This window comes from Mytilus californianus, unplaced genomic scaffold (genome assembly GCF_021869535.1).
Source record: "Mytilus californianus isolate M0D057914Y unplaced genomic scaffold, xbMytCali1.0.p SCAF_5, whole genome shotgun sequence".
Taxonomy (NCBI): domain Eukaryota; kingdom Metazoa; phylum Mollusca; class Bivalvia; order Mytilida; family Mytilidae; genus Mytilus; species Mytilus californianus.
In genome coordinates this window covers 118117240-118131382 of record NW_026262701.1, presented here as the reverse complement: position 1 = coordinate 118131382, position 14143 = coordinate 118117240, and the positions used below count along the sequence as shown (strand labels likewise).

The following is a 14143-nucleotide window of genomic DNA, read 5'->3' as shown; positions in this document are numbered from 1 at the left end:
GTCCCATACATGAATATATATGGTTAAGGGGTGAGGATCTCGACCATTTCCAAGTTCTCAAACAGGAGGGGGTTAGACGACACCGGGGACTCCCCCAAATTATTTTCATTTGTTTTCTTTTATTGTCCCATACAAGTACTTATATTGTTTAGGGGTGGGGATCGCGACGGTTTACAAGATAAAAGTACATTTTCAAATTGAAGGGGGTTGGGATGACCCCCAGGGACTCGCCCTATATTTTGGTTGATTTTTTTATTGTCTAGTTCTCATTACTGAAGACTGCATGTGTCTATCACTTACTGTTTTCGAGAAATAGTCATAAGAAAATTTTAAAAAATAAAATCCCATAGGGTTCTTTAGTTAACCCCTGCCTTCTTCAGGCCCCTCCAAATACCCCTAAATAGACCCCAATGCACAAACAAAAGATTAATGGCTCCGCTAGACCTGTTAGACTAATATTTTATGAAACCCTAAGTAAATCTGACAAACGGTCAAAGTTGTCTTCTTAGACGGTTTGAGTGGATTCGGTCCGACTTGTCTCGGGGACAAGTTGTCCACATTACTTAAAACATCCCATCAACGTCGATTTTCGCATCTGTTTCATGACCTCGTTTCATTCATAAAATAACAACATCCTTATTTGGCAAGATAAATTAAAAATTACCGCCCACTTATATAACTTTATTTCCTCTATTATTCCAGAAATACAAGTATTAAAAAAATGTCCAATTAGTTATAAATAACATAAAAGCCAGCTAGATAATAACAATGGCACGTATTTCAGCATTTATTGGGTAGAGCACAAATCTAGGGTGCTCGTATAAGGCAGCTTAACTGCCTAAAAATCAAATAAGCAAACAAATCACCATTTTTTCTTCAGTGACAACCTATTACTCCTGGACGACAAAAGTGAAAATCGTCCATATCAAATTTGACCTTGATTTTGTCATCAGTAACAACATATTACAAGTTGAAAAGCATTTGTAGAAAGGTTCCTATAATTATTGAACAAAAACGACATGAACTGCCATTTTCCCATATTTCCAAGACCATAACTCCTGAACGGTAAAAGTGAAGATCATCCATATCGAACTTGACCTTAATTTTGTCATCAGTAAGATTCATGATTTTTTGCTCGGAAACTGATTACAGCCTTACTTCACAAAATAATAACCAGATTTTTCCTCCGGAAGTTAATTAACTTCAATAGTTTTACTTGAAATATGAGAAATGTAAATCATTTACCACCATATCATAAGCAAGAAACTGGCAAAAACATCTGAAAGATGTTTTTTGTCAAGCCTGCGACTTCTGTTGCATAACTATTTAAATGCTTAATATTTCAGAAGGTAGAAGTCCTGGATCCTTCAAACTTTGTATATAGATGCCTTGTATTATGAAGTTTCTGTCTGTCATATTTCATTGTCCGTGACCTCATTTTCATGGTTCAGTGACTACTTGGAAAAAAAAGTTAAGATTTGTTGTAATATAAATTTCTCTCTTATTATGAGTAAAAGGATAACTATATTTAGTAAGTGCATATCTTGCAAGGTCCTCATGCCTGTCAGACAGTTTTCTTCTGACCATGAACTCATTTCATGGATCAGTGAAGAAGGTTAAGTTTTCATGGTCAATTCGATATATCAGATACTATAAGCAGTAGGTCTACTATATTTGGTGTATGGAATGATTGTAAGGTGTATGTGGCCAACAGGAAGGTGTCATCTGACCTTGACCTCATTTTCATGGTTCAGTGGTTAAGTTTTGTTTTGGTCATTTTCTAATACTATGTGCAATAGGTCAACAATATTTGGTGTATGGAAATATTTAACGATGTACATTTCAGTCTGGCAGGTTTTATTTGACCTTGACCTCATTTACACGGTTCATTGCTCAGTGCTCAGTGTTAAGTTTTTGTGTTTTGGTCTGTTTTTCTTAAACTATAAGCAATAGGTCAACTATATTTGATGTATGGAATAGTTGTACAGGTATCAACCGACCTTGACCTCATTTTCATGGTTCATTGGGCAATGTTAAGTTTTCATGGTTAAGTTTTTTTCTTAGAAACTATAAGCAATAGGTCAACTATATTTGATGCATAGATTGATTGTAAGGTGTACATGTCTGTCTGGCATGGTTCATCTGACCTTGACCTCATTTTCATGGTTCATTGGTCAATGTTAAGTTTTCCTGGTTAATTTTGTTTCTTAGAAACTATAAGCAATAGGTCAACTACATTTGGTGTATGGAATGATTGTAAGGTGTACAAGTATTTCCGGTTGGGTTTTATCTGACCTTAACCTCATTTTCTTGTGATACTTGTAGTAAAGCTTTATATTAAGGACTATCAACATAAAATCAATGGTCAGTAAAGCAGGCCAGACATGTCAGCGTATGATCTTTTGTTAGGACTGCAATAATATTTTTAACATATAAAGTGTTTTAATTAGATAACAGTTAAACAAGTATTTGGTACGAGTGTGTATATTCTATAGTACTAGCTGTTTATGGTACATCTGCTATTGGGCTTTGAGATCTAAAGGTATCGCCAGTCCCGTTTCCAGAACTTTTCGAATCGCATGAATGTGCTAATATTGTTTAATAATAAAAGAAAACTTGTTATAAGATATGAATTTAATTTTAAATTAAGGACTATATCTCCCTCATGCATATGCAGTAACATGGGTTACCTTTCATGTTACTTTTATGTTTTTATCACGGTTGTCATTTAAATAACCTAAATAAATAAATCACCAAAACTACTTCCAAGTTATTGTTTATGATAACTACTACACAAGGTTATGTTCTCTCAGGTAGTCTATATTGGTCTGATCAAGAGCTGCTAATCCTTTAAGATATTGGAGAATTTTCTTGTCATCCTTTTCTCTTCTTTGTCTCTCAGTTACTAACCCAGCAGCATTAAAAAAATATATCAAATTCTCATCTGTCAATATATCAAGTTTTATATCACTTTTCAAAAGATTTGTTAATCCTTCCATGTTTTCTGTTCCATATAATTCCTCAATATGTTTATAAAAGTTTGAAAAGGTGATTTTAAAATTAATTTTTTCTACCTTTTCAACTTCTGTTGTCAGGAACATTTTCCTAACCTTATCAGCAGGGCCTTCATTTCCGTTTGTCCGTTGCTTGACTATTTCTTCATCCAGATATTTCTTACAAATACACAATTTGTTGGAACAATCACTATCTGGTGAGTAGTTTAGAATGACTTCTATGCTGAATATACCTTTATAACTTCCTACATTATAATCTGCCTGTTCTTCCAAGTGGTGCTGAATTTTCTTCAGATCTTTTATCATAATTATTTCGGCATGTTTTCCTATTGCGTTGTCTATCCTTATCCAAGTGTTCTCAGGAATGTCCCCATACTTTAATGTTGCTTTTGAGCTGTATTTATAAAGTAGAATTGTTGAACGTGGCCAAGGTTTTTCTCTGTCACCATACTTAAATGGAATGGCGAACTGTTCATGGAATTCTTTTAATGAAACAAGTGACTGTCCATTTGCCCCTGAAGTAAAATCACTCTATTCTTATAAGAATAATAGTAGTTTAAATACTTGATATTAGTATTGATAAGAATATCTAAAATTCTGGAAATCTCTATTGATTAGAATATCTTAACCACTGGATATCCCAATTGATAAGAATATCTTAAACACTGAATATTCCAATTTATAAGAATATCTTAAATACTGGATATCCGGCCAATTTATAAGAATATCTTAAATATACCTGACTCCCAAATAATGAGAATGTCGAAAATACTGGATATCCCTTTTGGTGACAATATCTTAAATATTGGATACCCCAATTAATTAGAATATATAAAATATTGGATATCCCTATTGGTAAGAATAATTTTTATCAAAAATACTGGATATCCCTATTGATAAGACATGTATATATAAGAATGAATGCTTAATCAATATAATTAACAAGATAAGAGTAATTGTAACATGAATGGTCAGTTTTGTCTTTGCTCTTCGAATGAGATAACTCCTGTTATTTTTGTTAAGAATGCATTAACTGAAAAGATTTTTAAGTTGGAGCACCATTTCCAATTTGAAAAGCATAGACTGGCAGGAGCTTAAAGATAGTTTGTTCTCATAAAACCATGCAATTACAAAGGTTCAGAGAAGTTAAACAAAAAATATTGAAAAAATATAAAATTAATAAAAATAAATAAAAGTAAGAAGATATATCCACGCACACAAATAAAGTAAATAAACATGATTATAGAGATAGTTTCAGTGTTGAAATTATGGTTGAGAAGAATGAGTAATTTTACTGTTGATGATACATCTTATGAAATAAACCAGTGCATTAACTTCGATCTCAGAAGCTGTTCAGCATTCTTTGACAATAGAAAATAATGAAAGAATAAAACAAAATGTAATAAAATGGCCAATACATTTTCCCTTTAAATTTATATAATAGGCATACACAACAAACCATCAAAACATAAAAATCACAACAAATTATCAAAACATAAAAACACAACAAATTATCAAAACATAAAAATCACAACAAATTATCAAAACATAAAAACACAACAAATTATCAAAACATAAAAATCACAACAAATTATCAAACATAAAAATCACAACAAATTATCAAAACATAAAAATCTTTTTTTATCTGTCGGAATGCTTCAAATATGTGTCTCTGGACCTAACGCAATCAACAACCAATCAATTAACCGATCTTTTCTTGTTGGGGAGTGGAAGAATACCTTCATAATTGGTTTTGAAAAAATGTTTCCTTCTTATCGCAACGTTTTATCTCCTATTCAGGTTTTGAAGGTAGATCTCGATACATAGCCAATATAACCTTAATGGGATACAACTATCGAGGTATCAACCCAGTTATATTACAGGCACTTACATCGTCATGCGTCTAACATTAAAAATAGAACTGTGTTTGGCAAATCAGATCGCCACACCCATCTTTCAACTAGAATCCTTTTAAGCAACCATGTTTAAACCAACCCTGGCCCACAAAATTTGCATGGATGAATCTAGTTATACTTGCTCAATCTTTTCAAGAGAGTGATGCGATTGTCTGTATTGGATGTGTAAATATAAATCCATCCATGAAGGTGTGGATGGGGGTTTACAGAATAGAGAAAAATGGGCAACTAGTATAAAGAATAGAGATAGATGGACCAACAATATAAAGAATAGAGAAAAATGGACCAAAAATATACAGAATAGCGAATAATGAGGTGCTTAAATATAAAGAATACAGAATAATGGGCACAAAGTATAAAGAATACAGAAATGAAGGACACCCCCCCCCCCTTCCCAAATCCAGACCCTCATCCTTGTAGGAAAAGTTTGGAAATTCTTCAGCGCTTTGGATATGCCTGATATGTGATAAATCCTATTACTCGATCATACCTTTCATCAGGTAATTTGAATCCTAATTCCTACTCATACTTTCAGATAGTCCAGCATTTTCATTAGGTTTTAGTTACCATAGGAGATCCATGCAGTTGTTAAAGCATCACCAAAACCATCAGTGACTCAGCAAACCAGAAATAAAATCATAAATAGACAAAACCCATTGAGAGTTCTCCGATTGATTTCAAAAATAAAGTTCCTCAAATTGAAATTAACATCGTCTTAACTAGACATTATTATTGGTAACTAAACGTGGATGAACAAAGATGTCTGATCGTCTGAGATTTTCCATCCACGCGCTTTGAAGGTGTGTTCAGGAATGACGGGTTCGAAAAAGAAGGTAGTCGTATTCTAATTGTCATTAAAAGTAGTAGCATATGCCAAGAAGTGTATAATAACAAAAATGTAGAACTTATTGCTGCCCAAAATGTGACGCGACTCCATTCATACATTTGCTCTTTGGTTGAGAATATGTTAGTAAAACTACTTTTACGCGTACGAAAGGTTGTGATAGTTGTTCGATCGGTTGTAATACACAACCGATCGAACAACTATACACAACCGATCGAACAACTATCCGCACAACCTTATATACGCGTAAAAGTAGTTTTAATACACAACCGATCGAACAACTATCACAACCTTTCGTACGCGTAAAAGTAGTTTTACTAACATATTCTCAACCAAAGAGAATTTGTGTTAAGACGAATTGCCGATAAAATGAATAATGGCATTTTATTTTTTGATACTGACTCCATCAGCTCGAATATGATCAGCTCGCCCTAACGGTCACGCATGAAATTCTTGTTGAGTAAAGTCATTATCAAAAACAAAAATGCCATTATTCTATATGTAAACGTGGAGAAAATGTAACAGCAAAAATTACCATACCTTCCTCTATTCCTGTGTATGATTCTGACGCCATTACATAAGGAAGGAAGTAAGTTCATAATATACTACTACATATACAATATAATAGGTCAATGTCAGAAAAAAATATCAACTTTTTTGTATGAGGCTTAGATCGAATCTGGGAAAGGGCGAGGTAACTGAGCCCTTGTACGATTTCGTGCCGATTACAAAAAAAAATAATATTTTTCAGACGTCGACCTAAAAAACTTATTCTGTAGCTAAAATAGCTACAAAAAGTTATGCAAATGTTAACACAAAAAGTAAAACGGATCATATATCCGATACAGTATCTGTATTTTAATCAGGTTGACGTGACACCAATCGACGTTGCACGAAATATCCCTTTGTTACTATATTTTGTAGCTGGATAACAACAGGAAGTAAATATACAATATATATATAAGTACATTCTGGGACTATATATGTAATAGTCCCAGGTACATTATGAAATAAATTTGTACGAGCTTTTCGCCTGTTTCGTTTTGAGTGCATTTTATATTACCGACTATGTACATATTTTATTTTTATCGTGCAATTTACACCCGGCACTTGAAGCTTTAAGTGTCAAAAATCCAAATCATTGCCCTATCTACTTTTCCAAAGAAATAGACACAGTTTAAACACGGACCGCGAAGAGGACACCGTTACACAAAAAGAAATATCCACATTACCGCTTGCTTAACATGAAAGCGGGGTAACAGGAGAGTTAATTTGTACAAGTGGTACGATAAAGCAAAAGGTGTAACACCCCTAATTCGGGCCCGGCCAGAAAGCACATACAGAAAGTAGTACATATTTAACACAAAATAGTTCCTACGCATGGGTGTAACTTTCAAAATATGTAGAATATTTATGTAATTTTGGTATCAAATGAAAGCTGAATGACTGGTGATTATTGTAGATTACTTTTTGACTTATAATTTTGAATAATAAAAAAAATGCATGAAATTTAAAAAAGAGGGCAATTTTGCCTGTTTGTCAGATCTGGAGTACCTGTTTTGGTACTTCCGAAGTTCCGGGAACTAGTTATTTCTTATATGCCATTAAAGGTATGTTGATTTTTTCAGTACAGGGCACCATGAAGTGTTGCTTTGACATGCAATGATTGTCACTTTATTTGAACTTCAAACAAAAGAGCTGTGCCTGCTTGAAATTGAGGAATTTAACATAGAAAGCAATGGGGCCATGAATTCAGTGGTGTACTTCCAAAAATGTATCTCTATACCTGTTATTTGCACATTAGATGACTTAATTGCAGGATACTACTAAATGTGGTATATGGAATTATGATGTCAGAGGTGCACATGTCCGTTTGGCATGCTTCAATTGATTTTGATTACTTTTTCATTGTGCATTGGTCAACTTCAAGTTTTCGTGCCTATGTCCGTTTTAGGCTACCCCATGTAATGGGTCAACCAAATCTGGCATAAGGAAATGTTTTTTGGATCCCTAACAGAGGAAGAATATTCGACGACTGGACGGACAAGTGTACACTGTAAATATTGCGGACGCCTGACGCGTCCGGACGCGTTCCAATTTTAAACACAATATGTTCGGTTGTTAACATTAGTGTTCCACATTGAACGACAGCGTTAAAAAATATAACACATTGTGTTCAGTCTTTTAACGCATATGTTCAAGACCAGTGTTCTAAATTGAACACTTTAGTGTTCTAATATTGTAATGGGGAGTGAAAAAACATTTCATCGCTTCAGAGTCAAACAGACGATGAATAAGGGTGATTCGTATTATAATTTGACGATAAATGTATTTTAGCTGTATCAACATAAGCAAATTATCAGTTTGGTAAAAAAAGAATTAAACCATGTTACAAGAGCGTATTTATAAGCGTGCAAATGATTGATTTTTAATATACATCTTTTTTCTAAACTACTTAAGTTCTTTGGGTATATTTTTTAACCAATGTAAATATGTAAATGCTCATGAAAGCGTTGCTACTGTAAAAGCGTTGTGGTGTCGAACACGATGCGTTCAAATTTACCATTTTCCCCGAACGCCATGTGTTCCAAACATGTCCGCGTACATAACAGCGCGTGACGTATTAATGTACCGGAAGTTTGGTTTTTGATCGCGATTGAAGAACACAGGCACTTGTTTTCTATCCATGGCAAGATCTACTATCCCTGTATGTTACGTAATATAAAGGGATAGTAGATCTTGCCATGGATAGAAACAAGTGCCTGTGTTGAAGAAGCTTCACTGAAGAAAATTAACAACAAAACATGATTTAATATGTATGTATATCTATATTTATAACAAAGTAATTTCTACTTTGACAGGACACACTGAAGTATAAATGGAAGTAGAAAATTTTGTTTGAACACATAACTGTGCTGTTATGCCATAATTCGATTAAAAAAAGTAGGAGGTTCTTTGAGAGAATACATTTAAATGATCATGTTTTTTTTATTTTTAACCAATGTAAATTTATACGTAAATGCTAATGGTATCGTTGCTATTGTAAATGTGTTCTGGTCTCGAACATGATGCGTTCCAGTTAATCGTTTTCCCTGAACGCCATGTGTTCCAAACATTATGTATATAAAGTAACAAGAAGATCACGCGATTATACACACTTTTGAGGATGTACATTTGTTAATAAAATAAAAACAATGCATAAGGATTTGTTCACATATACAAAAACTGTCATGCCATTGCAATGTCAAGACAGAGGTCTGTAAAAAGGCATACTGCAACACACTAATTTTAAATTTCTAATGTATCTGATTTTAATAGCTTTCTCATTCTGAAATACTTAATTCTTAGTAATTCATTTTAGCAAATGCCCACCGTTGTGCACTTCATACATGTATTGTAATGTATTCCTATGTTACTTTTATAGGGTACAAACACAACTACAGTACTTAGGGGTAATTGTTCGTGCATACCTCGAGAATGAAGAGATAAAGACTTATCCTGCACCATAAAAGTACTTTATGTAAGTTTAAGAATATTAGGACTGCCCATTGACTTCTTACAATTTTTGAAGTTTTGTTAATGCAGATTTATCAATAAAATGTGCACCATTCACTTCTGTACATGAATCAGAAAACTAATTTAGTTAAATCCAATATAATTACATCAATTTAAATTGGAATTATCCGTATACAGATCATAAGTGAAATTCCTACATATCTTTTTTAAAACAGGCAAATAGTCATTAGTTTCTTGAAATGTTAGCAGTTAATTTAGTGACACGTCTAAAGACAAAGTTTTGCCTAAAACACCTATGACCATTTGCTGTACACTTCCTATCATCTTTTTTCAAAAAGCTAGAGAACACGAGAGCCCCTATACTTGAAAATACATGTATACCACTCTTTAACACATGCATCTTATCAAATATTGCAAAAAATTCTAATACTAGTAATGCTGACAAATATAATAGAATTGCAAAAACGAAATAAGAGTTTCTAATTCTTAAGGAATATCGACATGATCAATAATTTGTTTACTCATACACTTTATATTTGACATTTCAGAACTTACGGTTGATGGATAACAAGGTTAAGGAGTAGTTATAACCCAAGGAGACGAATCCTCTTGAAAATAGAAGCTCAAAAACAGTTGTAGACTACTCAAATCATGTTTAAAAATACACAAGGTAGCAGTGTTACATGAACACCGACTCGACCACTAGCAGCATATATACAGGGTATTTTATGTTTGATATTGACTATCTGAGAGCTATGCAGGCTGTGGATTATGGAAATATTGGTGATAAACGAGCCATTGACATCAGTTTTTTATGAAGAAATTCAGGACAGTGCTTGACTTAAGAAATTGCAAACGATGAGTTAAACTGTGTTCATAAGCCACTAGACTTTGTTGTAACATAATAATTTTGAATGTGACGAAAATTTTGTCTGATTAAATATTTGGACACATTTTGCCAATTAAATTATAGTGTAATTTTTCGTTGTCAGAGGTTATATTTCTAACTTGTCTAACTGGCCATTTTAAAGTTGCTTCAATATTTCACATTTTTGTACTTTTTTTAATTTTGCCTCTTTTAATCAATTAAAGATGTTTTTAATCAATTAAATTATTATTTTTACAAGACCACAATAATGTTTCAGAGAATGGAACACTTTTTTTCTGGAACATGTAAAATTGTGTTCCAGTAGTATACACTATGTGTTCTGGATATTAACACATATTTCTGGAACACAGTCCGAGTGTTCCAGAAGTGTTACAAGGCTTGGAACGCGTAAAGGCGTACAATTTTGCTCACAAGGAAATGTTCCAGATTCAAACACTAGGCGTTCACGGAGTACACACTCCGTTCAAGAAGAACACACATAGCGTTCGAAAGATGCACACATGATGTTAAAAACTGGAACACCAATGTTAATATTTAAAACACTGTTACGCGTTCCAGATTCAAACACTAGGCGTTCAAGGAGTACACACTATCCGTTCAAGAATAACACACATAGCGTTCGAAATATGCACACATGATGTTAAAAACTGGAACACCAATGTTAATATTTAGAACACTGTTACGCGTTCCAGAAGTGTTACAAAAGTGCGTTCAAAAAGTGTTCAGATTCTTAACATTTTTATTTACAGTGTACATAAGGTTTTTAAGGTTCATGTGGGCCATATGTAACTAAATGTATAGTGTCCGTCAGGTAGTTTCATCTGACATTGATCTCAATTTCATGATTTATTTGGTCAATGTTTTTAGTTTTCGTGGTAAGGTTCGTTTCTAATATACTATAAGGAATAGGTCAACTTTATTTGCTGTATGGAATGACTGTAATGTGTATATGTCAGTCTGGCATAATTCGTCTGACATTTACCTCATTTTTGGGGATCGTTATGTTTAATTAATATATGACACATATTGTAAAACATTCAAAATAAAATTCGGAGCAAAAACACATATTGTAAAACATTCAAAATAAAATTCGGAGCAAAAACACATATTGTAAAACATTCAAAATAAAATTCGGAGCAAAACATTTCGGCCTTGGATGTTTCGGAAACATAAATATATGTCAAAAGTATTTCGCCCATAGTTTATCTTAAGTAAAAATGTCAGAGAGTTTGTTGTTTATATACCTTGTCTAATTTAATTATGATTTTCCCCCAATTGTTCTTGTATTGCAGTGGCATAAGCATGTTCAGATTTGAGAACACAGGTACTTGAATGCAGGATTTCGATTTTGTATATTTTCATTGTTTGAACTGAATATTCAATTTCCTGATTTTATCAAATATGTCAAACAGATGTAGAGAATGAGCTCCACTTCTTAATTGAATGCAAAAGTTATAGTGTAGAGCGAGATAAATATATAAATATTTTAGGAAAGAGTAAGAATTAAAATTTTTTTTTTTTTAAATGGTCTGGCTTATGTCATCGGAGGACAAATGTGTAATCATGAATGAGGGGCCTGATGGGGGGGGGAGGGGGGGGGGGGGTCTCATCACGATTCACGAGTTGATTTTTTTGTCAATCACGATTCACAGAAAATAAATTTCCATGATCACGGATAACGAAAATATAAAAAAAAATCTGTAGAAAAACGGATCACGATAGCGAAAATGCGCCGATCACGAAGAACGAAAATAACCCATCAGGCCCCTCATGAATATGTACTCTTTTCAGTTGAAATCATATAAAAGAGATCAGCAATATTGCAAACAATATCATGATAAGAATATATATCATATAAACACAATTATATAGTTGTCTTGGTCTTGACGCATTGACAATCATACCTCATCTATTAAACGATTGTGATCAAGAGTTGATAAGTTCATCCAAACTAGAACAGATTAGGTATGTGGGACAACAAATAGAAAATTGAATATCCAGTAATCACACAATGATATATACAAAATCAAAATCCTGCACCAAAGCGTCTATGAATTAAAAGAAACAGTTTATACATACATCCGTTTACTACAGGGGTTTTCGTCTTTATTATAACGGGAAAACTAATTAAATTCAAATAAAAAATGTAATTGCTGTGATGACTAGTAGATGTATTCGTCATCTTCAATGTCGTATAACTTTTGATCACATTCAATAGGCAATACTAAACGGAGTAAGTTCTGAGAACACTGCTTGAACAGATAAATTCCATTACAAACTTACCTTGTGCCATGATGTTTGATATGACATGATGACAGCTGTTGGTTACGTAAGTAACATTTTTAGACTAAACACTTGATTTAAAAAAAACGAACGAATTATCTAATTAAATTTTCTTGTTTGAAACTTATCAAAATTATTCTAAATTACTTCACGGCAATATATGCTTGCAGATCGTTTAAACAAATACCCGTACAATTGAATTTTAAGCAAGCAATTATCAAACAACGTCTGACAATGTAAAAATGGTTTCCTTGTGGACAATTTTTATTGTTTCGTCCGCGACGAAAGTCTTAAAAGGGACCATGAGACATATTGCATTCCTAAACCGTTGTCTTTGTCCATATATGAATTAGTCTGTGGTTTCATTTTTTTGATATATCAATAACTTTTCCTAACTTCCACAGAACTTAAAGAAACCCGGACAAGTTTCTTCGTGATCAAGAGACAGCATCCCCGAGAAAAATGTTAACCACACCCCCTCCCCCAAACAATTTTACTGAAAAATAAACTTACCTTTTTGCAGTTGGCATTTAGATATAGAGTCTAAGGTTAAAGTTCATTGGTCATCAATAAGTTTTTCAAACCTTCATGAAATTTTTTGGAAAATTCAATATAAACCTTTGTTTTGCGAAATATCTTATAACCTTTGATCCCATTAACTGTATGCAATCCTTACTCATTAACACATTTCCTCAAAAAAATAATATATGAACAATTACAAATGATATGCATTCCAATAAAACGCTAATACCGCTGAAAACAGCGAACGCAGGCGAGACACCGTTCAAAGGGAAAAAAGTTGACCTTGCCTGATAACATTTCGCACAAAGAACTTATTTTTGGCAAATGACGAAAAAGTCAACACAACGGGTTTCCAGATCTGAAATCCGCGTAGGGATCCGATTCCCACGGGACATAATTCCTCCATGGGAATCGGATCCCGATTTTACTTGTCACGGTAACTAACAAGTTATTTGAACATTCTCAAATGAAAGGGGTGGGGACAACCTCTGGGGACTAATCATGTATATCATTCAAATCAATTTGACATGACAAACAGGAATATAATTTATGGTTTCGAGGGCTGGGATCTCGACCGCTTACAAGATATAAGAACATTTGCAAAGGACAGGTGTGGATGTGATCCCTGGGGACTAACTGTATATCATTCAAATTATCTAGGCATGACAAACTAGAATATATATGGTTAAGGAGTGGATCTTGACCACTAACAAGATATCTTGACATTTTCATATGAAAGGGAGTGGGGATGACCCCTTGGGACTAATCCTATTTCTCATTCAAATCTTTTTGATATGACAAACAGGATAATATATGGTTTAGGGATAGGGATCTCGACGGTTTACAAGAAATTAGAACATTATCAAATGACAGGGGTTGGGTGACCTATTTTTGACGACCTTGTGTATATCTTAAACTGTTCTCAAGTTATAATTATTTGACATTAAAATTAAAAATAGGTACCACTTAATAGACCCCAATGCACAAACAAAACTCACTAGCACCACTAGACAGAATAATAATAATAAGGAAAAGAAGAACTGAGCAAAAACAATAAGTCTTATAACTTTGTTTGGGAGACTTAATAAGAAGATGTTGTATGGCTGCCAATGAGACAACTCTCTATCAGAGACCTTATGACGAAAAAGTTAGCAATTAT

The 14143-nt window shown here is 33.4% G+C and overlaps 1 protein-coding gene across 1 annotated transcript; it reads right to left on the bottom strand.

Moving 5' to 3' along the window:
- Window positions 1-2627: 2627 nt before the first annotated feature.
- LOC127700834 (uncharacterized) lies at window positions 2628-6393 on the bottom strand. The gene is made up of 2 exons (XM_052204520.1): window positions 6315-6393; window positions 2628-3529 (listed from the first exon to the last, which is right to left on the bottom strand). Exons 1-2 carry the CDS (start codon window positions 6346-6348, stop codon window positions 2790-2792), a joined length of 774 nt encoding a protein of 257 aa, XP_052060480.1. The 5' UTR covers window positions 6349-6393; the 3' UTR covers window positions 2628-2789.
- Window positions 6394-14143: the final 7750 nt, after the last annotated feature.

Excerpts from the sequence above, each read along its gene's own strand:
- LOC127700834 (XM_052204520.1), bottom strand. The coding sequence starts at position 6,348 with ATGGCGTCAGAATCATACACAGGAATAGAGGAAG. Across the intron at positions 3,530-6,314 it reads ATACACAGGAATAGAGGAAG|GGGCAAATGGACAGTCACTT; the intron begins GTATGGTAATTT and ends ATTTTACTTCAG.